Source organism: Haemaphysalis longicornis, unplaced genomic scaffold (assembly GCF_048455015.1).
Source record: "Haemaphysalis longicornis isolate Haplotype H1 unplaced genomic scaffold, Haemaphysalis longicornis Haplotype H1 scaffold_5, whole genome shotgun sequence".
Classification (NCBI taxonomy): domain Eukaryota; kingdom Metazoa; phylum Arthropoda; class Arachnida; order Ixodida; family Ixodidae; genus Haemaphysalis; species Haemaphysalis longicornis.
Window position 1 is genome coordinate 274,958 of NW_027526385.1, and position 24,414 is coordinate 299,371.

General features: G+C 47.0%; 1 protein-coding gene across 2 annotated transcripts in view; it reads right to left on the reverse strand.

Annotated features, from left to right (window-relative positions):
- LOC144137751 (epsin-2-like) overlaps nucleotides 1–24,414 on the reverse strand; it is a 40,488-nt gene that overhangs the window by 11,759 nt on the left and 4,315 nt on the right. For both annotated transcript variants that reach the window (XM_077669692.1, XM_077669693.1), the window contains exons 3-7: nucleotides 13,667–13,894; nucleotides 13,496–13,550; nucleotides 13,198–13,393; nucleotides 2,979–3,180; nucleotides 1,404–1,503 (exon numbers count right to left, since the gene is read on the reverse strand). In XM_077669692.1, coding sequence (XP_077525818.1) covers nucleotides 1,404–1,503; nucleotides 2,979–3,180; nucleotides 13,198–13,393; nucleotides 13,496–13,550; nucleotides 13,667–13,894 — 781 coding nt within the window. The remainder of the gene's footprint in view (nucleotides 1–1,403; nucleotides 1,504–2,978; nucleotides 3,181–13,197; nucleotides 13,394–13,495; nucleotides 13,551–13,666; nucleotides 13,895–24,414) is intronic.

A 24,414-nucleotide genomic window follows, 5' to 3' on the forward strand; every position in this document is an offset into this window, starting at 1 on the left:
CAGGACTTTGCAATGGTTTTCAACGGGAAAACTTTAAAAAGTACAGAATATAACATGTGCAACCCGACATTGTGACTTTCGAAAAAACTGTTTTGGGAACAATTTTATGCGGGTTTTTTAATTGATTGATCAATAAATTAAACTTTTACAAACACCACCACCTCGGGGGTGCTGAAAAATTATGCCATCAGAAAGCATTTTTCCCCACTGAAACTGACGGGAGCGTTCAAATCCTTCACTCTCGGACTATTTTGGAGCAGTTTGGCGCAATTTTTACAATTTTCAAGCTTTGGGAGCAGCCTGGCACAGGAAAACAACTTTGTATCAAAACTGCGCAATATGCGCAGCTGTCTCACCCCTGCATACATCACGTACGTACCCTAGTAGCCCATAGTAGACTTTTTGGTACACTAGGCGTAAAACTCGGGCTTCTGCCAGCAAAAGGCCTTTTTAAACCCTCCAAAAGAGTCAGGAAGGCATCCGAGATGCACCAAATCAAAGGGCAAAGGTCTATGAGGCTGTCCCTAAACAAGGACAGCAAGGACCATGCTACCAGTGCAGTTTCAAAATCATGAAGACTTTGTCAACTTTAAAAGCCGTTTTCTCAAAACAGCATTTTAAGAGCTCTTCGTTGCTCATGGAAAGGGTAGTATGGCAACCACTAGGTGGACTTTCATTGTCTCTTTTATTTCAATCCTTGAAGAGTTCTGCAGGGCATGACATTCTCAGATTTTAATTTTACTTAGGGCCTACTTATTTCTTTATGTGATATTTACGCCTGAGTCAGTTGTGTTATACTGCGTACGGGAGAAAATAATATTCTCTACAAAAGAAATGAAGGGTGTAAAAAAATTCCAAGAATCATATCCTGTAATGTTCTTTTGACTACAACTGAAAAGTATTCAGAACTTCCTAGCATGTGTTATACCTTGCTAGGCTTTCCATGAGCGGGCAACACGTAAACCTGTGCAACGCCATAACTACCGAAGGTATCGTCATGAAATCTTAAATTTCACCATTTGGAGTGTTTTCCAATGTGCCTGCCAAATTTCATTACTCCGTTCCAAAAAACAAAGTTCGCTTCAATCCCCACCTGCCCCCTTTAATGGAGTTACAACACCCAGAGCTGTTCAGAAGGGAAGGGGGACATGACAACAGAATAGCGCACTTACAATTTTGCGTTCTCTGAACCATCACCCTAACTTGCCCATCCACATGAAACAAAACAAGCACTGCTTGTTTTGTTTTTTTACTTTTAAGGTTTTGAAAAACAACCCCTCCAAAAACTATGCAACTGAAACGCGCCAATTTGCGACAAAAATTCTTGCTGCGTGCAACGTCTGCCACACTCATTCTCCTCATGGGGAACGAACCCAGGGTGGTGCCAAGGACACCCCACGTACCAAGCTTGGCCGTGGGCGACTGCCAGGGGTCGTTGTTGGCCTCGCCGGTCGGGTTCGGACGGCTGCTCGTGGGCGAAGACCAGGGGTCAGAGGCCGCAGCCTGGTGGCAGAGAACACACGGGCAGTGCTGTAGTCAATGAACTACTGTGCGTGCATCCAGACAGCAAACAGGCAACCACACTGCACACTGCGATTTGACTGAAAACCCAGCGTTTGAGACAGGAATGTTGGAACACGGAAGAATTGTCAATGTTTTGATACAGCCCATGTTTTAATACAGCAAACCCTGAATTGTTATTTTTTTAACGCATCTCATTGTTTATGTATCTCGTTCTAAACAAGAATCTCACAAATGTCTTTTTCAGACATTTTTCTCAAAGCCCCTTGCAGCTTTCTGATTTTTGTGTTGGCCATTAAAGGGACCCTGCAACACTCTTTGGATGGTGCAAGTAAACCTGCGCGACGTTTAGATTACCTACACTGCCAGGAATACCCGAGCCAAGTATTACACGTGCACGTGAATCGGTGAGCGCGCAAATCGCTGTGACAGACGCGGAAAAACCAACCGCGCTCTCTTCAATTTTCCTCATTATGCACCCCTGGCATGGCCTAAACAACATCATTGTGGCCATGGCTGCCCTATCGGCTGTCGCTGGTCAACTTCACAGTTTATTGCTCGCATTTCCAGACACGATCCGCCGTTGTCAGCTCTGTGTACCAACCTCTTCTATGCCTGAACCTGTACGCACAGTTCTGGCATTTATATTGTGTTTTGAGTGTGCGCGGAGTTTGAGTGACAAACTCAATACTCCCTTTTTCAATGAGACCACTCGACAACAAACGTTTATTGCTTAAAAAACGCCCTACCATCTTAAGAAAGAACTTGTGAGCAGGCAGCCATGCCTGCATTTTTGCGGCACCAGACCGGAAATAGACCCCTCCACGTTGCGGAGAAAACTCCTGAGCCTGTGATATATTGAAGGCCGCTGAAGAGAATGCCGCGAGCTGCACAGCTTTCGTCGCGTTGTCGTTAGTCGAGTTTAGAGGAAACATTTATGCACAACTTCTCATCATCCAGTGCGCACCCTGAGCCTTCCTACGCTCACTACAGGCCTAGAACACGCACGCTAGTTCTTACACTGGCAAACAGCAGGTCCGTCTCCCATTCAGCGAGGAGGCCACCCTAATGACACTGATACGTTGCGACATATGTACCGACAATCTAGCGTGGCGGGAGCTGCAAATGGGGGTATTTCCAAACACGCAGCTGCTGAGCAAATGCCATCCCGAGGGGTATACAGCCCTGGGTGCAAGCGCTGTGACGGGGGACTCAGCACACATGGTGTGCACCTGGCCTGGCTTTGACAAGCCAGACAGGGGGAGTCCTCGCCACTCAACCAGGAAGAAGGTGCTCAATGGGTCGCTGCATTTCAAGGCATCCCGACCGACAGTTAGGGAGGACCATTGGGAGCCCAGGCAGAAGCCCCTAGCCCCATCATCAAACTGACGAGTACGAATAAAGCCCCTTCTCCCTCCCTCTCCCCTTCCAGCCAGGCAAGAGAGACAGACGCCCACCTGTGCCCCATCGTAGACCGGCATGCCCCAGGGGTCCGTGCTGGCGGGTGGGTCGGCTCCGACGGGAACCCCTGCGGCCCCCGCGGCCCCGCCCAGGTTCAGGCCCAGCAGGTCGTCCAGGCCCGAGGCGGTGGCCTGGTGCGAGGGGCCCGCACCACCTGCCCCCGATGACGAGGACGCGCCGTTGTGCAGGGACGACGTGCTGCACACACACGCACACGGGCAGGAAGGGCAGAGGGAACTTCAGTGCGGGGTTCAAGCGCAACCCAGGCTTCACTGCAGCACAGTTTAAGCAAAGGTTGCCTCGGGCTTCCTTGCATGTACCAAAAGACTGCGTGCCTGAGAAAACCTCCATTTAGCCCCTGTCAGGACTTCAGCCAGACTGGTGTCTGCTGAACCTGGAGGAGGAAGGCCGATGGAATGTTCCGGTCCAACAGCCAATGGGACTTAAGTGACACTTTTCACACAGCACATCCTTCCAGGTGCCTCATCCCACAAAGTTCCAAGTAATGCAGTTTGAAGTACTTCGAGTCACAAAAGACACGTTCTACAATGAGCGTCCACTGGAAGGAAGCACCACTCTGTACACTGATGTAACAACAGTGGAGACCGAACTCTACAACGGTCAATCTCCTGGACCCTATCTGCATCCCATCTAGCCTTGTACCGCAACAGTGACACCTGCCCTGGGTCCTTTGATGTGCACAGTTGATCCAACACTATGCCGTGCATTCAGTCAGGAGTAAAACTTCACCCACCACAACAACTAGGTAAATGTTCACAAAATTCTTCACCTCATGGCAGCATAAAATCTTAATAAGCCATTTAGGTGCCCCGTTTTCCTGCATCATCACTAATCACCATTATTTTTAATAAAAGCATAACGATCTCTCCACTGTCCCAGCCTGCTTTAGTTCCACATTTTTCAAGTTCAGTTACGTCACAAATTTTACCCCCTACCGGAGAAACACCTCCTAAGCAGGATAGAATAGCCATGCTGTCTTTTGTACTTTTCATGCAAGAAATGTCCTGCAGATTTTAGAACATGACCACTCCTTTATTTTCAAACAACCGACATTCTCTCAAAGGCCTTCCAGCATAAATGTAAGGGTGACAAGCTTTTGGCAGTTCCGCTGTATAACTCAAACCAGGAAACCTCCTCCAACACATCCGTTGCAGAAAAGGTACGGATGACTCTCCTCATTCAGTGCCTTCCAAGGCAGTGGTCACAGACTACTCCACATGTGACACGCAACTGCTGCGTCACACAAGAGATGCCCACCTTGCAGCAAAGCAATCACAATGGTTAGCAAGCATGTGTACGGCGGATCTGCTGACGGGAAACATACCGTACTTACCCGATTCTAACGCGCACCTTTTTTCCACAAAAATAGGCCAAAAAATCGCATGCGCGTTAGAATCGGATACGAAACCGAAACTGCCGAAACAGCTGAAATTTCGTTCCACCCATCGCCATGTCAAGATGGCGCCAAAGCTTTTAGCAACAATTTTTCGGATCTAGGCGCCTAGGCTTTTATTTCGGCGTTCACACAAATCGTCAAATTATTCCACTTGCGCGCTTGATAGGTAACAGCAATGGCAGCAGCGACAACCAAAGTGCGCTGCTTCCGCGGCTTACAAGCAGCTCCCACGCGTTCACAACGAGCAGTTGGCTGAAGCGTGCCCCTCTGGAGAAGCTCGCGGGATGGGCGTGCGAGGCGTGGGCCACGATCCCATCGAACATGGCTGAATGTTCGTTCAGAAGTGTGGCATCGCAAACACGCTTGACGGCACCGATGACGAGATGTTGCGGCCAGCGGAAGGCGACAAGGAGCTCTCGGAGAGTGACGAGGAATGAGATTACTTCGGGAAATAAATCGCCCGTTTCTCTCGCATTCATTTTCCTTGCTCACAAAGTTCTTTGCGCGTTACAATCGGAGGTGCAAGTTTTTTCGTTTTTTTTGCCTGGAAAATTTGAGGCACAATAGAATCGGGTAATTACGGTACTACCAATGAATTCCGGGTAGCTACAGCATTACACTGCTCCCATTGGCCACAACACAGGCTTGAGCTACCGATGGCGTAGCAACCTCAGCTATGAGCAAGCAGGCTTGAAAGCCCGGGAACACCGCAAGGTCACATTAGCGAGAACAGACAGCTGTATTTCAGCGCATCTGCTGTGAGTGCATTGGCACTGTTTACTGCTGTGAGTGCATTGGCACTGTTTACGTAGGAACCCCCCTGCAGCTTTGGGGCACAATGTTGCCTAGCTTCGTCTACCTTATTCAATCAGACGAATGCCTCTTTTTCTGTGTGTATGTGGTTAGATAACACTAAATGAAGCATTCTTGTTGCAACCACATGTGAAACCAGATCCCCTGACACAACAGCCCATATCACCCCTCTCAGCTTTTGATCAGAGCAAACAATGTGCCACAATAGGATATGTGTCATCACTAGGATCAAATGAACTATGTTGTTGTCTCTAGCTCAGGTGAAAAAAAATAAAGCCCAGTGAGCAGCTACACTTTTTTCTTTTTTGCAGGTAGGAGGCAAGTGTAGCACTTGTGAAACAAGAGGTAGCCTTTGTGGCTAGTTTTGAATGAGTACCATTGAGTATTGGGATCATGGCATACGGAGTGAATTCTCAGTGTGAATACTTAAAATGCATTCTTTTAAGCCTAACTTTATGCTTACCTCTAACCCTGACAGCAGCACTTTTTAAAGAGTGGTGCTATTGGAGAGAAACTGAGTGCTGACCTTGTTACCCATCACCCTACACCCTTTTTGTCTATTTCTATTTTTGTAAGGCATAGCAAATTTTTAAAAGTAAATCGAGCAAGGCCAAACTGCACTCACCACAAGTGGTCATTCAAGCCACAAGTGGTGGTACAATGCACTTTCTTTACGATTAGCAAAAAGAGGCATTTTCTGTATGACATTGCTGGCCCACCTTTTTGCGCTGGAATCAAGTCACAGCTGAGAGGTATGAATAAATTTATGGCCCCACTTTGGCATTTCATCTGCCTTTCCCCCATTTTTTGCTTGCACTTCAATGTTTAGAGAAGTAAAGAAGCAAAGAAACCATCCACAAGCAAACAGAAAGAGCCTGCCCTCTTGTTTTGGGAAGCAAAACAAGGAAGCTTACCTGAGCTGAAACGCAGCGGACACAAGCTCCAGCGCAAGGATTACGTTATGACAAGAGCATGCAAAGGCTGGCAGAGAGAAAAAAGCATGAGCCGTGCTTGCTTCAGAAGGAGCTTGAACAGAGATTTGTGCTTACAGTTCCGGGTGCTGAAGGGAGCATTGCATGCGCATTTCAAGCGAGAAGCTGCAGAATCAAACAAAGCAAGAAATTTCACCACAACATTAGAATGCTGCGGCAGGGCAAGCGGCTCCAATGTTAGACATATTGCACTGCTTCTTCCCAAATCAGCGAGTACGCGATGAGTGATACCCACTCCTAATCTCTCATTATCTTTGCAAGATATTTCCAGCCAATTTCCAACCCTATTTTGGTTGAGATATCCACAAGTGTTATCGGGGAACACCTGCTTGGTATTATACAGTACGGTGCTTTGGAAGAGCCTCAAAACCCAGCAGGCATTCCCAGAAACTGTGGTGAGCCCCCAATTGTACTGCTATTTGTGACCTACTTTCCAGAACACGCTTCTTCAATGGGCGCAGAAATAAATGGCGCCCAGACAACCAATGCACCATACTGCAATGACTAGGGCAGTGCCAAGCATTTGCGGCATCACAAACGGATACAGTGGCCTCCTTCAGGCCGTTCAGAGATGCCGCAAAAGTTTACATGAACGTGAATGCTCGCAACCCCTTCAGGTGTTGGTGCATGATGCAAGATCCCTGCTAGGCAGACTCCCTTGTTCCGTCCCCTGTCGTTTGCTCTTGCCTAGCCCGTGACGCTGAGGGCTGCAAGCCTTTGCGAACCGAAATCAGACCCAAAAAGAGCGATGCCGAAAAAGTGACGTAAACATAAGTGCCCCAACACACGGCATGTGTTGCACACAAAAAAGTGCACTTCCAAAAGCCAAAAAATTAACCCTCTCTTAAGTGCACCTTTAAATTTGGACACTAAAGGCTAAATGACCTATCAACTGAAGTCACAGTATTGATAGCTGTTTCAGCTGCCATTCAATGGCAAACAATGCTTTGTCCAGAAATAAATGGTTGAAGCTGTCACTCCCCCTCTTTCTCTCGCTTCCCTTTTACTTTACGTCATGCCAAAGACCAAGTCACACATCCTGAAGAGGAACTGAAGTCACTAACCACCCCCAGGATAAGCAGGAGAAACTATACTCCCGCAAATTTTCCAGCGTGGCGGCTGACGGCCAGTCACATCCTTTAGCCAAGTGCACCAGTAACAGTGGCGTAGCCAGGGGGGGGGGGGGGTTTGGGGGGTTCAAACCCCCCCTCCCCCTCCTCACTCCGTAGTTTTTAAAGGACCATATTCTGCACACAGTGCCGCGCATAGTGCCTCCTTTTCACCAAAAATTATGAATGATGGCGATTTTTCTTGCGACTTTCAAGATCTCGACCATGGTTTGGGTTCTAGTCACTGTTGTGATCTCTTGGTTTGTCTAGTTTGCCTCCCTCATGCAGGTTCCTCTATTCGTCCATCGCAAGCTCCAGTGGCGTAGCCAGGGGGGGAGGGGCGGGCTGACCAGGGTTTAGCCCCTCCCCTCCCCCGTTCCCCACCCCTCCAGCCGGCCTGTTATGCCTGGTACGTCGCCTATGAACAAAGGCATATATCCTTCGGATGTGCCACTATTAGGCATTCACGACCCAATGCCTGTCCTAACGCATTGGTGCTTACACAAAACAAAGCACCCGGGTCAGGATACCGTATTTACACGATTGTAAGTCGACTTGAATGTAGGTCGACCCCAAACAATTGCATCTCTGAAAGAAAAAAAAAAATGCGGGCGCCGCCTAGAAAATTGTATCACAAAGAGAAGCACTTCCGTCAACCCACACGGTGGCTCTACCATCAACGATCGATGCTCCGACAAGAGGCCATGCACTCGCGGTATGCGCGGTAGATGTTAAAAAAAAAAGCTTTTGTATAAGCACCCGGAATAACCATGCGCTGTGTGTTAAGCAGGAAGAACACATTTGCTGCGAGATGACAACCATCAAAGCAACCAGCAGCGGCCACTGCCACGCGATACCAAAACAAACATGGCGACTGACGGAAGCGGCCGCGCGCGATTTACTTTTGAGCGATTAACCTCCCACCATCGCGTTCGGAAGTGTACTGAACAATGTGATATTGGGCTATGTTAGCGCCGCGCATTGAATCAAGGGATTCGCTAATACTCATTTTACTTGTTAGAGACAAATAAAACGCTTCTTGATGGGTTTTTGCATGCAATTTGTGTGCGTTGGCATTGCACGGGCGACTTTTGCTTCTACTGCTTTTAAGAGGCGTGATAAGCGTGGCAGTGGAGAGAGCCTGACGACTTGCCCCAATGGGGAGACGCGCTCTTCATGGTGGCAGTTTGAAAGCACTCGGGACAGCCGGCTGGCGCCGCCGGAGATGTTTAGGCTTACCACTGTGACGGATATTTGATTGGCGCTTTCCCTGGCGGCACGGATGAAGCTTTATAGTGTCGTCTTCGACCACATTATCACCTCCTTTCCTGCACAAACGTCTTCATTTGTGCCATCAGTGGTATCTTAAAGAGTGGTCAGAAGCAGTCGCTGGAGCTACGCGCACCTCTTCGCGGCTGGTTACGCCGCCATGTTGCCGCCGCCGATCGCGTAGCGCGCAGCAGGCGGGTGGTATTCGCGGCAGTGTCAGTGCGGCGCATTTTCGCGAGCAGAAAACGCCCCATGCGGTTCATACTTCAGACCATAACCATGGAAACGAGGGTGCAAAGCTGTCCCCACCTCGTAGCACCCCCGATTTCTCGTTTCTCTTGCAGTTACTAGCGGTAGACGGTTCGATTTCGATTCTAAGTCAACCCCCCAACATTGGATTGTCAAATTTGAAAAAAAGGGTCGACCTAAAATCGTGTAAATACAGTAATTGCATCGGAGGGGTGCAGCTCCAAAAGCGATGGCACCCTCAGGTAAGCTCAGCCCGCATTGTGCCCCTTTGTGTGTGGCATATCGCCACGCGGAGAATAATTGGCCGGCTGAGTCATTCTCAGCAGAGGAGGTTGACTCGTCACAGTATAACAGGGGAAGCAAGGAGTGGTCCACACTGACTGACGGCGGAAAAAAAAGAGAGACCACCCGCCATTGATGGGTGAAGACTTGTACGATAAAGGGCCGAAATGGAAAAGACGATCTTTGTATGTGTAAGCAGAACCACGTGCAAGCGGCGGTGGCGGACAGTTAACTTAAGAAAGCGATGGGTCTGCGTATCGGGCGAAATGTGAGCTTTAGCTGTATGAATGTCGTGGTTGGGCAGAGGGCCTTTGTGGGTGAGGCGCATAGCAAAGTATGCCCCTCTTTTGGGCGTCACCCCTTCATTCTTTTTCACGTTTCTGTGGAGCCCGAGCGGGTGTTGGCGTGGGATAATTGAATGGGCTCAGCTTGCGCGCACTGCGTGTCCCCTTCAGAAAGCAGTGTTGCAGACAGTCACTTTCTCCTCCGCGATTAGGCAGATTTGTTTGACGGTATTTTTCACTAACCTACGAAACTGGGGAACAGGGAGTTGACAAAAAGGGCACGCTGCGGCTTGCCGAGCGAGTTCCAGACTTTATCCTACACGTGAAGGCTCGACGGTCACCAGCCCTGCCTTAGGCAGATGGCGCTCACGACAGTAACAAATGCCCGATGGCCATCTTCGACCTAGGTCACAACAAAAGCCCCTCCATTGCGTCCATGGCCGCTGTTTGCCGACATGACAGAACGCCGACATGACAGAACAGCGATGACAGAAACGCCAACATGACAGAACAGGTGCAAGGGCCAAAGCGCCCTTGCTTTGCGAAGCTCACACTCGAAGTGCCATGCAACACACAAAAGAGGCCGCAATTGTGAGTCATTTTCTTCCCCTGACCCCTGATTTATCCTTCCGTGATCACTGTGTCTTTTAATATTTAAATAACCGCTTCCTAATATTTACACGATGTCACAGTACCTTTATGTCTGCGAGCCCAAAAATTTATAGTATCTCATTTTATTTCTAATGAAATATTTGCGTTTGAATTGGTTGTTGAAAGGAGCGCCAGCTATGTAACGGGTAGGTAACTTAAAAAGAGGGAAAATGCAAATTCTACTCATATAAACGCCTAAATATCCTAGGATGCATAAAGTTGACGAGGGTTACTCAAAGCGCATCGGGAAAGCGTTAAGTACATGAAGAGTAACCGCTGTACGTGAATTACGTGAACAGTTAAAGTACATGAAGAGTTAAAAAATATATTTGTTCTCGATGCAGTTTTAGCAGTTTGCTTCATCTACAGGCACGCAACTCCAAGTGAGGTAGCGGCTGTCGCATGTGTGCCCGTTATCGTGACCTTTGTGCCCCATTTCACACCACGCGATCGGGCGTAGAATGCTTATCAGCAAAAAAGTTTTTTTCTGCGTTTCGGACAACAGCAACTAAATAAAAAAATCTCATTCCTACGGCCTACGCCATTTTATTGCGGATGTCACACTCATCATACCACACACGTTGAAATAAAGCAAGTAATCACACGAAAGTGTGCTCATTTAATGCAATGCCTGCACAAGGTGCCCGTGCGTACAGTATACGTATCGTATCACGGGCGCAGATTTCCACCACGTGATCGGCAAATTTTTTCCCAGTTTACAACTTCATCTGGCACTAAATACCATCATAATCAACACCAATAGAGACCTTAAGCCCATTTGAAGACAAAATACAACCTTGTTGAATATGAAAGAACTAGCCTTTGGTAGCTCACTCAGCTACATTCCAACCCCAGAAGACGTTTTTCAACCGGAGCAATGCAACAAATATCAAAAATTTTCAAATTTTGCGCTGTAGAGACGTAATATGGGCAGGAGTGATTTAGTACAGGCCAGCACTAAAACGTAGTTAGGAGTGTGTTAGCAGCACGTAACAATTGAAATGATAGCATCAATGGAACTAGATGCTCTCTACCATCGCGCAGCCATGTTCCTTGGCTGTGTCTTAGGTCGTTTGACACCAATCGTAAAAAGATTCTGCGATGTCGTAGAGAAAACACCGGAAAGCGGGTGGGGAGTGTTATTTCATATCTCGACTATTCTTTTTTTAAGTTTGTGATAAGATTGGTATCTTTGTTATTGGGAAAATGCAGCCTGCTTAATGAACCAAACATGTATATTGTCTTCATAGCCCCTAAGGGCGCCTGCAAACTACCTCGCTTTTTCTCTGTCAGGGGGTGGGGGTGGGGGGCTTGAAAACAACTTTAGCCCTCCCTCAAAAAAAAATCCTGGCTACGCGCCTGACCAGTAACCTCAAGAGTTTTGCCATAAGTTGATCATATAGAAACACAGCAGGGTTCGTACAGGCTTGAAAAGCAAAAATTCAAGGGTTTTCAAGGACTTTCAAGGACCAGAAAACACATTTTCAAGGTCCCCATCTAACGTTTTGTATGGGATTATTTATAACTTTTCCAACACAATGCAAAAGTTTTTTATTGCACAATACCTAAGCACATTAGTGCACATTTAGATAGTTGCTAACGGGTTCGTAAATGCTTCCCCAGCTTTATTTTTTATTTCATGGCTGGTATTTAGAGGTTTTTCTTTTTCCTTTGTGTTTGCTGAGGCCGTTTGATTTTAAAACTTAGTTAATGTTGCCTGCATCTCCTCCTCTGTCAGCAAGAGTATCAGCTAAAATTAAATCCGCAAGTGTTGCTGCAAGGCAGGATGAAGAATGTACTTGTCCACCATTTGCACGAAAAAGCAAACGCAGATGGAGCGTATGAGGCACAGGAAACATGCAAGGAGCATGCGTCCACAGACTATATGGAAGATGCAAGATAGAGAACAGAAGCTGGCTTTCACTGGATTGTATCGTGACATGGATTGGATTGACATGTGTCTGCTCCCACCAAACTTGTAATTTCACGCAATACACTGAAACTTGATTGTTACGATGTTTCTTTACATTTGTTAGCACCTAAACTCCACGACAAACACTTTGAATTCTTGTGAAAAGACAGGGCCATTGATTCTATCCGGAAAAATCAAGGGTTTTCAAGGACCATTTAAAAATTCCAGGACTTTCCAGGCCTTGAAATTGACACTTCTAAATTCAAGGGTTTTCAAGGTTTTCAAGGACCTGTGCGAACCCTGCACAGATGGCGAAAAGAAGCATTGACTCTCCTGTTAACTTCTGCAAGTTGCCTGAAAGTAGTTACGAGAATGCGAGACATTGAACCGACACCAAAACTGAAGCAAATCTTACCAGAAGTCGTAGTAGCAGTAAAACAATTTGCTGAACAATTTTTAAGAGTCACAGTTCATGCGTTTTTTAAAACATGTGCTCGGCACAAAAGTTTCTTCAAACGTTTATCTGACGCCTACATGCCCTGCTGCCTCAGCGATTGTTTCATAAAAATGCTCACGCAAGTTACACCAGCCCTTCATTTCACCCTCCAAGATTTTTGACACCACAAATAGTGGTACGGGAAAGTGAATAGAGGGGGGGGGGGGGGGGTCACACGCTTTTAGCATTTTCTGCTGTGGCAAGTGGTACAGTCAAAAGCTTTACGACAGTACACATGGGAGCGAGTGCCACTCAGTACATGCTGAGTGGTCTAGCAATAAATAACATGGCACACTTTTATAGTTCGTACATTTGGCGGATTCTCTCAATGACAGCAGTTGATCGGGCTGTTGTCTGCTGCGGTAGTTGGGTCACACATCTGGAAATGATACCGGAAAGGACCCGTGCCGCATAAGACAGGCTTTTTATCAAGCGGTGAAACACAGCAAACACATTCAAACAATCGTTTTTCGCTGCCCGACCAAGTGATAAAAAGTGCTTTATCCTTACGTCGTCATGTTTCGAGATGCCGTGACGTAACTACTGCAGCAGGCAATTGTGCGACAAAGCGCTTTCAGGGAGTGTGCCCGCTAACCGCCCAAACTGTGAGAGCGCGCCAGCCTGTCACCAGAGTGCTCTGCATGTACTGAGCGACATGCGCTCCTGTGTTTACTCTCGTACAGCTTGTGGCCGCACAATCAAAGAAAGGGAGGGTGCGGCAAGAAGGAGCCTCCTCCTTACGTGTGCTGGGACTCGGTGAGGGCCATCTGCAGGCGGAGGTCGTCGTGCTTGCGCAGGCGCTCCTCCTGCTCGGCCTCCTCCTTGCTCATGGCCAGGGCCAGCTGCAGCTGCAGCTCCTCCTCGCCGGCCGTCTGCGGCCGCGCGCACTCCAGCTCCGACGACAGGCCGCCTCCGCCCGCCGCTCCATCCCCTTCCCCTGCAACCAGGAAGAGCATAGAGAGTGCCCCAAGGTGCTACCTTGGCTCCACTCTTGTTGAAATTCCCGTCACATTGCATGAAAGCGTCAAACAGTCCTTACCCCTAGGCGACGCAGCATCCGAGTTGTATGAATCTCGCCGACTCGAGGTGCCATACTGAAACGGAAGAAGCGGGAGAGAGGGCCATCGGTTCTGCACATCTGTACATCGGTTCTGCACATCAGTTCTGTACACAGAAACAACGGCAAGAGCAACAGTGCCCCCTCTTTCACCTTGGCGGCCTCCGTGCCTCCCCGGGCAGCGGTGGCTTGGGCAAAGCGCTCCTTGGCCTTGAGGGCGCGGAGGCGCTCAGCGCGCAGGCGCTCGTCGTCCTTGAGCAAGGCCACGAGCTGCTTGGACTTCTCGCGCACGTTCACCCCCTGGTCCTTGTTGTCCTCCGTGTGCTGGAAGTCTTTCAGCGTCTGGATGGCAAAGATGTTCTCCCGGCACTGCTGCCCCACCTGCGGCAGCATGGGCGCAACAGTGTCAACGGCCGACCACTGTTTACTCCACAACCTCCGACTATTTACTCCCGACTTTCACCCTTGCACAAGCCCACAAATAAAGACAGCATTACACCCATGCAGCTCAGCTCCAAGCTGTGCAACGCTGTGAGAAATGCTCTAGCACCACCCCCACAGCTGTGACAGGGACAGCAGGCAAAGCGCAGTGATGACACCGCCCCTAATTACAGGGCCACATGATCATCCTCTCAGCAAGGGCACTTGCTAGTATTGTGTATTAACCGCTCCCCCTCAGCACAGCTTGGCATTGTGACAAGCAAACGTTCTGACCATTTCTGCAAAACAAAACACCACTGTTCTGCGAAGTTATACTACAGTGACTACAATCCTGCAATGGTTGTCAGTCAATGAAATGAAGCATCAGACATACAGAAAGCCGCTTTTGTAGTTGTTATGCTAAAAGCATCCCAGCTGATGCTCTATCCGCCATGTTGAGCATGCCTAAGCACACTAAATGAGAAAGCCTGAAGCAAGCATGTCGCCACATCCTCTCGGAATCAAGCAGGGGGAGTTCTGCAGGGAAGTAGTGGGCAAAGTAGCCATGTTAACATAATGTCATTTCAGTAAGATGCGATGGTTCGAGGGGAAGATGTTGACTACAACACAGCCAGGAAAAAAGCACACACACGTGAGCACATCTTTTTTGCACTCTGTTTTAGTAGACGTTCTAAGAGCAATCCCCTCAAATGGCAGTTCACTCACTGGTTGGACACCAAGCTTTACGTGGGAGACGAGTTCATTTGTCCAATTACTGGTCCCTGCTGAAACATGCTAAGCGCTAATACACCAACCCTTTTGAGATTAGGTTGAAAGCAATGCATATAAGCTAGAGCACTGTACGGGCCCGGGCTTTCAGGCCGGCCCGAAACCGACCCGGCCCAGGGGCTGGGCCTGGCCGCCCGAAGCCGATGAACGGCGGGCCCGGGCCGGGCTCGGGCTTGAATTCATAGGCCCAGCCATTATAGCCCCGACATGAAGTGCAGAAAAGAGCATTAAAATGAATATTCCGAGTTTACTTTTTACACGCTTCTTGGTGTTAATTGTATGCACTGTTTTCAAAACTTGTTTTGCTAGGTCTGATAGTCACTATACTGTAATTTTAATGGCATTTCATGACTACATCAAAATTTTATATTTTGGTATATAACATACCAAAGATACGACTACAAGGAATGCCCTAGCGGGGAAGGAATTAATTCAGACAACCTGCAGCTGTGCACCTATGTCTATGTACACGTGTTTTAGTTGTCGCACCAATCGAAATGAGGCTGCCGTGGCCGGGAATCATACTCGCCTGCCAGAGAAGCACCACCGCGTAACAACCACTGCAGGTAAAATATTTCAACGCATGTACATACTCGTGGATTCAAATGCGGAGCGAACAAATTCAGCAATACCAACTTGTGGCCGAGACAAACACGTGAAGTTGCCAAGAGTCTGGTCATCAAAGGTGGTGGTGTCTCTCGTGTAAAAATATGAGCTATTACACCGATGTGACGTGAACTGCAGACGGTATAAGCTCAACTATGCGCACTTTTAAACCCTGATTTTTTTGCGTTTCAGTTCGTGACGTTCTTGAACAGACTAGCTGCTTTGTCTGATTGCCTGCTACGAGGACACTCAACCAAATATAATAAACAAATTTTCTTCAGTGTCTAAGACCGGGTTCGGTCACATACACGCGAGCCCTCCCTATGCTCAAAAATAGATGACCAGGCCCGGGCCGGGCCTGGGCTTGAGACGACGGGCCTGGGCCGGGCTCAGGCCAGGCTCACTTATGAACGCCCGGGCCCGGGCCGAGCCCGAGCTAGGTGTTACGGGCCCGGGTCAGGCTCGGGCTTCACAAAGCGGGCTTGGATTGGGTTCGGGCCATAAAATCAGGCCCGTACAGTGCTCTAATATAAACAGCAACATGAAACATACCTTGCATTTAGCTTTTTAAAAAACATTGCAAGCTAGCTCATCCAGAACTAATATGACAAATAAGTACGCCCCATTAACAGTGCAGCCACCTAAACCAAAAAGCAAAAGAAGTAACATCAAGCTTCCCACGACAAACACTGTCAACAGCGGTGATTGCCGTGTGATGTGCCGCACATTGAGACTGGCCATCAAAATGAGAGAGAGTTCATCGATCTCAACCCCACAGCTAACAAGAAAACAAAGCTTTCTCCAAACCCAACAAGTATATCTTGATCAGAGGAAAAAGCCAGCCATGAAGTTTCTACATGAGCTGTACTAAAAATTATTTAAAAAAAAAAAAAGGCTTCCAATTTTTGGCCTCCTGCATCACACAGTGCAACACGTATAAAGCAAACATTTGAGTGCTTCATATGACAATTTATTACTTAGCTCAATGCACTGCTGAATTTTATAGACCTTTACCTTTTGCTTCGTTTAGTGCACATATTTTAAATGTATGGCTGTCATAATAGGTATACAGTTCTTTGGCCTCCACCAAGCTGTAACACACGGCATATTGCATAGAAATCCACTGGTGCATTAAAATAACGCAGTGTCTAGAGTTACGACCGACAGAACTTTAAGCCAGTTTCTAGAGTTACGTCTGATGGAACTCAGAATTGAAAACTAGAGTTACGTCCGACAAGAGTCCAGGGCCCACTTGCTCGAAGCCAAATAAGACAGTTTTATTTGCAGTCTAATCTTATTGGCAGTCTTATTCGGGGTCTTATGTTCCCTAGGCTATAAGACACTTTCTGGAAACTTATAAGACAGCGAATAAGACTTTAAATAAGAACGCAATAAGACTGTGAATAAGCCTGCACCGAGCAGTCTTATTCACAGTCTTATGCTGACGTGGTCGGTCATTTCATCATAAAGATCGACCTCCATACCGTGAAAAACGAGTGCAGTAGCCGTACAAGTGGCGAACGCTACCGAGCGGCGGCCGTTCGACCGTCTGCTTGGAAGAAATAAATGCCTGTTCCGAGGAGATCGACTCCGTTGGAAACTCCGTCGGGAGAGAGGGTGGAAAGGGACAGAAAACGCGGATGCCGGAAGCCACAAGGCCTACCTACTTTGATGTGGCACCGATGGCTGCAGCCAACCACCGTTTTCAACTTTCGCTGTGGGCTATGGGCGTGTGCTTGTTTTTCCCGGGTAGCGGGGCTTTTTTTCTCCCTCACGTTAAACAAAGATGGTCAGGAATGATAGTCTGCAGCCGGATATAAGTCCCGAGCAGACATCGGGCGGCCAAGCGCGCGGTGTGAATGTGCGATCGTCTGCTGTCACCACAGTAGCTACGAAAAGGCGGCACGAAAGGACGGAACAAATGTATTGTTTTATAAAATCATGCCCATTAACTCAGGAACAACCAATAAGAACAACAATTAACTCAGGAACAACAATAAAACTACAATGTGACAACAAAATTACACACAACAGCAAAACGCTAGCAGCCTGTAGTACTTCTACCCGTGAACGTCAAATAAAATCGTGTTTTCAACGAGAAGCTGCGCAGACTTCGCGTTTTTCAATCCTCTTCGAAAGTGGTGGTAACGAAGCTTGATTGTTTGGGGTTGTACTTTGATTGAGCATTCTGCTTGAGCATTGGGATCCGGAGGCAATACGTAATAACAGCATGCATAATATCAACATTCGGCTATATTCTACAGCGCGATTGTTTACAGCTGCAGCCCTCTCTAGCGTGCTGCCGGCTAGGCAGCAGGTTGTTGCGATCGTGTCGCCGCTCCAGGCGGCGTGAGCCACTGGAGTGCTCGTTGTATCCGAGTCTACGACGATGAACCCAAGCCAATTCGCAACTTTCTAATTCACGGTGAAAAGCACGACTCGTGTTGCGACAACGTGAGACAACGTCGCTGCTTTTTGCGTCAGCCCAGTGGGTTTCTCGGGCGCACGCTTCGAGCAGACGATCTTTGTTTATGACTTCGTTTACACGGCCGGGCGACCAGGGCCCGGCCACGTGAGTTGGCCTACCAAGGATGGCCGATCATTGTAACGCATTTGTGACAAGGCCCAAACACGCCGTCTGATGGTTAGCATTTCTTGAATTTATCCAATCATGGTTCAAAATAAATGCTTGCCCAACGCCGGCGACGGCAACAAGCAGTTTTGCGGTGTATTCCCCGCTTTTCCCTAGGGGCCTCTCTCGTGCTCACCTAGGTACCTGCTGTCCCTATAGTCTTCAATAAGACCGCTCTATAGCCTCGCCCGAGTGCTTTCAAGCAAGCACACTAGTCCGCATCTTATTCGCGGTCTTATTGAAGTTCGTGAATAAGACTAGACTGTGAATAAGACTGCCAATAAGAACGCGTGTTCGTGCAAGCGGGCCCTGGTCGGACGAAACTTAGGCCAATGTTTTTAGTTACGTACGGCGCAACGTAAAGCACAAAAAAATTTTTACAGCTAACGGCACCAAATACCTTGACGCTCTAGTATATGTGCAATCCATACACAACATTGAGGTTTCTCGATTATCAGTGCTGGATTATCCGCGGACTGCCCGCGACGTGATCCGGTGCTCGATTCTCCAATGTATTCCTACAGGACTTCCGGTCCGAACGCAGTCCTCGGACTGCCCACGGACCATCCAGGACTGGTAAATCGATGGGGCAATTATTGAAATGGTCGCTTTTACGATACAAGACGTCAAATTAGAAAACACAAATGTCGCTGCTTTACGGCCAAACCAGTTCGGAATCGGTAAATCATAGGTAATATTTTCGACAGCGCCGGTTCCCCATCAGTCGAGTGGCCAGCAGCGTGATATAAGCTCCCACACATCTACAGCAATCTGGATTCGAATCCCAGCTGGGTTGATGGAGTTTTTTTTTAATTAAAAGATTCAAATTTTTCTGTACTTGTCCACGTGCACTTCTTTCCATATCCAACACACGCAAGCAAGGAAGAAAACGGGAATTAACAAAATAGAACCTCCTTACGTATTTCATTAGTCAGCCAGACCAATTACCGTAATTACCCGATTCTAACGCGCACTTTTTTTCCGGAAAAATAGGTCGAAAAATCGCATGCGCGTTAGAATCGGATACGAAACCGAAACTGCCGAAACAGCGGAAATTTTGTCCCACCCATCGCCATCGCCATATCAAGATGGCGCCAAAGCTTTTTTTAGCAACGATTTTTCGGACGCAGGAAGCTTAGGCGCCTAAGCTTTTCTATCGGCGTTCACACAAATTGTCAAAACGTTCCACTTGCGCGCTTGACTGTAACAGCAATGGCAGAAGCGGCTCTCACGCGTTCAAAACGAGCGGTCGGCTGAAGCGTGCGCCTCTGGAGAAGCTCGCGGGATGGGCGTGCGAGGCGTGGGACACGAACCCATGGACCATGGTTGAACGTTCGTTCAGAAGTCGCGAACGCGCTTGACGGCACCGAGGACAAGATGTTGTGGTCAGCGGAGAGCGACGAGGAGTGAGATGAGTGAGATTACTTCGGAAAATAAATCGCCCGATTCTCTCGCATTCGTTTTTCTTGCTCACAAAGTTCCGTGCGCGTTACAATCGGAGGTGCAAGTTTTTTAGTTTTTTTTGCCAGGAAAATCGGGTGCACGTTAGAATCGGGGGCGCGTTAGAATCGGGTAATTACGGTAACTAAAATTTATCGACGTTTCTTTTTTTCTGTGAAGAAAAAAAGGACTACCAAGACATTCGCTTTATTACCCCTAATCAATCATTCATTAGGGGTAGGTTATTGATCGATTACCCTCCCAATTATTCGATTAATGCTTTAGCCGCGATTAATTGTTTTAACCGGTTGAAGCTGGCGAGCAAACTCAATAATATTTCATCGACAACTCTTACTTTATACACGAAGTCCACTTGTTCGTGTACCTCTGGACTTGTGTATCTTCATTCCACAGGGCAGAATTTTGAATAAAAACTACAAATATACATGGCACAAGAAATGAGTGGGCAATTATATATACTGTTTTTGACATTGTATAACACATTTTTGTAGTAAGCAAAGCGCAATCAATCGGCGCCATCTGCACTCACGGCGGGTGCTGATGTTCCCGATTCTAGAAACGTGTGCGTGACGAGCAAGCTGATGAGCGTCTCGCCCGCATCATGCGCCGTGACAATGACCTACTTACCTCATTTGGAATGCGTGTGATTAAGTGTATGAGCATATTGATCATATTTCTGCTACTACATAATTATTTTTGGTCATTTGTTCTTCCAAACCAACCATAATCGATGCATAAAACCAGCCGATTAATCGGGCTAAAATATTAACTGATGTTGCCTAGCCCTATTAATTACATTTGTTAAAAGACTTGACCCATGTAAATTTGTTCTTGGCACAAACTGCAGACTCTACTAACTGGCACTGCGCCCACTGCACGAGGTTCAATTTTGTTAATTCCCGACTTCCCCTTTGATTACATGTGTTGGATATGGAAAGAAGTGTACGTGGACCAGTACAGAAAAATTTGAATCCTTTAATTAAGAAAAAACTCCATCAACCCAGCTGGGATTCGAACCCAGATTGCTGCAGTAGTATAGGCGCTTATATCATGTTCCTGACCACTCGACCGACGGGGAGCCGGCGCTGTCGAACATGTTACCTATGATTTACTCACTCTGAACCGGTTTGGCCGTAAAGCAGAAGCATCTGTGTTTCCTAATTTCATGTCATTTATCGTACAAGCGACCATTTCGCTAATGTTGTGTAAAGATTACACATATAGAGTGTCACGGTAGCTGGTGTCGTTAGATGTAAATTTTTTTTTTGTGCTTTACGTTACGCCAGACGTAACTCAAAACATTAGACTAAAGTTCCGTCGGGCGTAACTCTAGTTTTCAATTCTGGGTTTCGTCGGACGTAACTCTAGTTTTCAATTTTGGGTTCCGTCGGACGTATCTCTAGACAATGCGTTAAAATAAACAAATTTAACTGAATGGAACCTCTGATTAAGTTTAATATGATATTGAGCTTGTCGTAGTGGTAAGGTCCAGATGAAATCTAAAGTCACTTGAGCTTTCTTGCAGAGCCTCAAATGTCCTAAATTCCCACACCAACATTTTGCACCCATTACAGATGCAGCGGCTTCAACTGCAAACCAAAACTGCCATAAATAGTTCCACAACATCATCTCAGGCAATCTCTCAAGCGTATTCACTGCACACAAAAAGCAGGAAACTGCAGATCGGTTGGAAAAAAGAAAGAGTTTACAGACCAAAGGTGACCAGTGAAATGCGAAAAGGCAACAAAAGGCGGATCAATCACGATTTTAGGCCAAGCCTGTTGCATTAGTTTAAATACAATCTCTCGCAAACAAGGTTTTGCCAAGGCCAGCTGCAGCTGCAGCTCCTCCTCCCCGGCCGTCTGCGGTTCCAGTGTTGAACTGGAACCGAACCAATATTTTTGCTGGAACTGAACCAAAAAATAAATAACGGTTACTGGTTTCTGACAAAACTGTTCGACCAGCCAATGTTGATATAGTGTGGTCAATGTTATTTGGGCATTTTTCTTTTTTACGTACCATTACTATGGTGATCGTCCACGGACTTTTACCCCTTGGACCAATCACACCATCAATGCCCTGCCTATTTCTAAGCGTAGCTCTAGGAAATAAATGCGAGCCAATATTGAAATTGTACGTTGCTGCTGGTCGCCCACAGATTATCTTGCTCTCGGCTGTGTGCAGGCGATATGAAACCTACATTTTGCCGATCCAGGTACAGGTCTTGCTGCGACTATACAAGCATTGTACATCAACACAAAATGAACGATAAAATAACAAAAAGGATTTTTGATAATTATCTTGCGAGGTGTTTTACTTTTATACAAAGCACAAAAAACTAAATTGTAAGGTAGAAGTTTTCTGAACCAGTTATACTTTGTTGGCAGGGCAGTAGTGTCCTGTGTATTAGCCCGTATCATGGATGAATGAGTAGAACTTCAATTTCGTCAAAAAAGGGCAAGGTACGGTGGGTTATTGGTCACGAGGGGTTGCGACAATACCATACCTTCCAACAACCTCCAGCTATTGTCACAGTCCAAACTTGCATCAGCGGGTCGGTGCTGAGCATCGAGCACTCCCACTGCTTTGATTTAGGTAATTGCAGGCGGCTAGGAGGAGGTCCTCGGGGCAGCCATTCAAAATTTGGGCTGCATCTGCTCGTTTGGCCTTACATATGGAGCAGTCGTGTCGGAAAGCTCCTCCATAGATCAATGATTGTTTATAGGAGTTAGAGTTATAGGAGTTATATATAGGAGTTATAGGAGTTACAGCCTGGAGCTGCCTGCACGTGACTTGCTGAAATTTGATGAGTGATCTATCATGTGGAGAATGCAAGTGCCTCAAGGCTACAATTCCTAGGGATGCAGTGGGCCACTCCATGCTTTTATACTGTGGTATAGAACTGCTTTATTATGTTTGGTAAAATATCACCCCACCAATCCACTTCCGCATAGAGGTAAAGCCGACTCAATAGAGTCTCGTTAAACAAGAGAGCGGCTGGAAAGAATGCTTACGCATTAGTGGACAACTGTCAATTTCTGTACCACTTTTTGTACATGGTTAGTGGTATAAAAAGGCAGGTATAATTCTCTTTTGCTGAGCGGGAAAGGCACCTCCATACCGATGTCGCCCAGGTTCGTGTTCGGCGCTATTCCCCTGCTGCGTCTACTTACACGCCCTGCAGGGGAAGCAACCATGAAAGCAAAAGAAACCGTGCCCTCAATTTATCTGAAAGAGATAAACTTTGGTTAACTCAGCCTACATTATTCTGGACCCGCAAGACGTTGTTTTCACCAAGAAAGATAGTAAGTATTGAAAGACCTTTAAGTTTGACCCAAAGTCAGCACTGACAATATGTGGAAAAACTGATTGCTCAGCGCATTTACTGCATGTTAGCAATGAAGAGGTGCAGTGAAACAAAGCTACGGGCATCAATAAATCTCGCAGACCTGAATTTAGCAATGGCTGTGGTCTAACTGTGTCCCTGTGACGTCATAAGGGATGGGCAAAAAAGTGCCTAGTGAACGGCAACAACTTCAGTATAATTCACCAGATTACCTAGCCTAATTGTTTAAAGCTGCCATTAAGATCATCATCATTGCTATTGGGACAAAGCCACCTTTTCAATAAACAAACTTGTATTTTTTGGGTAAGGTCCCTTTGAACTACAAAGTATAATTTTTTTCGCACTTAGTTACAATTATTCTTTCCAAACCGGCTCGCAAAGTGGTTCAGGCTTGCGAGCGGGTTCCCAAAACAGTTCAGTACATGATTTAGTCGAACTGGAACTGAATCGGAACGAAAATATTTCACCCGAACCCGAACAGTAACCAAACCAGTATTTTTTTCAGTCTGACACACTGCTCGCATATAACCGCCGCACTAACATTGTGGCTTGGCGGGCGATTCTGGTGAGTGAAAGACGGCCCCATTCAGCCACTGTAAGTCCCGCCCTTAGCATGTTTACCACAAGTGGCAGCAAGGAAGAAACAAAAGTGCTTACAAAAAGTAAAAGAGGAAACGTCTAGTCTTCATTATAGCTGCATTCAACACAGCAGCCATCATTGGGCCTTGTTCCCGGGTCCCCGGTGCAACAGTTCAAGTCAGCTTCAAATTTGTTTTGTCAAGCTTGCGTTTCTCAACATGACAGGCAGAGTACGGCCATTCGCAACTAACAGCTTCCAAACAGGTCAACTTTAAAAGTGAAGTTGTCAAGGTGGGCCCCTAGGATTTCTCACAACTACCTAGATAAGTGGTAACCATAGCAGATCGACAACCTTTGGAGATGGGGTCTGCCTGATTTTTTTTTGCGATTCCACCATCTGAAAGGTTGGCAAACCTTTCGTTGCCAACAAAGACTACTTTAAACAAGCCACCATCTAAATATGTTTCGGATCTAAATATGTCGGAAGAAAAGGTCACACACAAAGTCTTAATAAATAATGGTTCATTCCCCCGTGCAAATGAAGAGAAAGTGGCTCTTCAGAACAAGTGAGGCTGGCAATGAAAGCGAGAAATGAATGTACACTGACTGTATACGTGTTACTCAAAGACCAGTGCAAGTTTGTCCTTGCTCTTTTTTATTATAACTTTTGGAGTTCGCTGTAATCATGTAGCCACTATTTTTTTTCTGTTTGCTTCATTTTCTGTTACTTGCCCAAGTTTCTGCACTGACTGCTGCCATGTACGACTCCTGGGCGCATGCTTAGTGCCGTTTTTACCCAGGAGACCAGCAAGAGTTGCACTAGTCTGCGTCCGGTAAATAAAACTCGACTCATCTCAAATGGGAAGCACAACTTTGTTCAATTTGTAACAAGTAGTTCTTGGTAGCCCATTCTGCTCTACCCCAGCCATGAAAGAGCGTTTTTACTAAGAAAATGTAAAAAATATCAAACACGTTCGAATTCTCCACAACAGTGACAAGTTAAGAGGACCAGTTACGTAATATGGGCCAGCACAAAAACAGTCATCAGTGTGTTGACGGCACATTAGC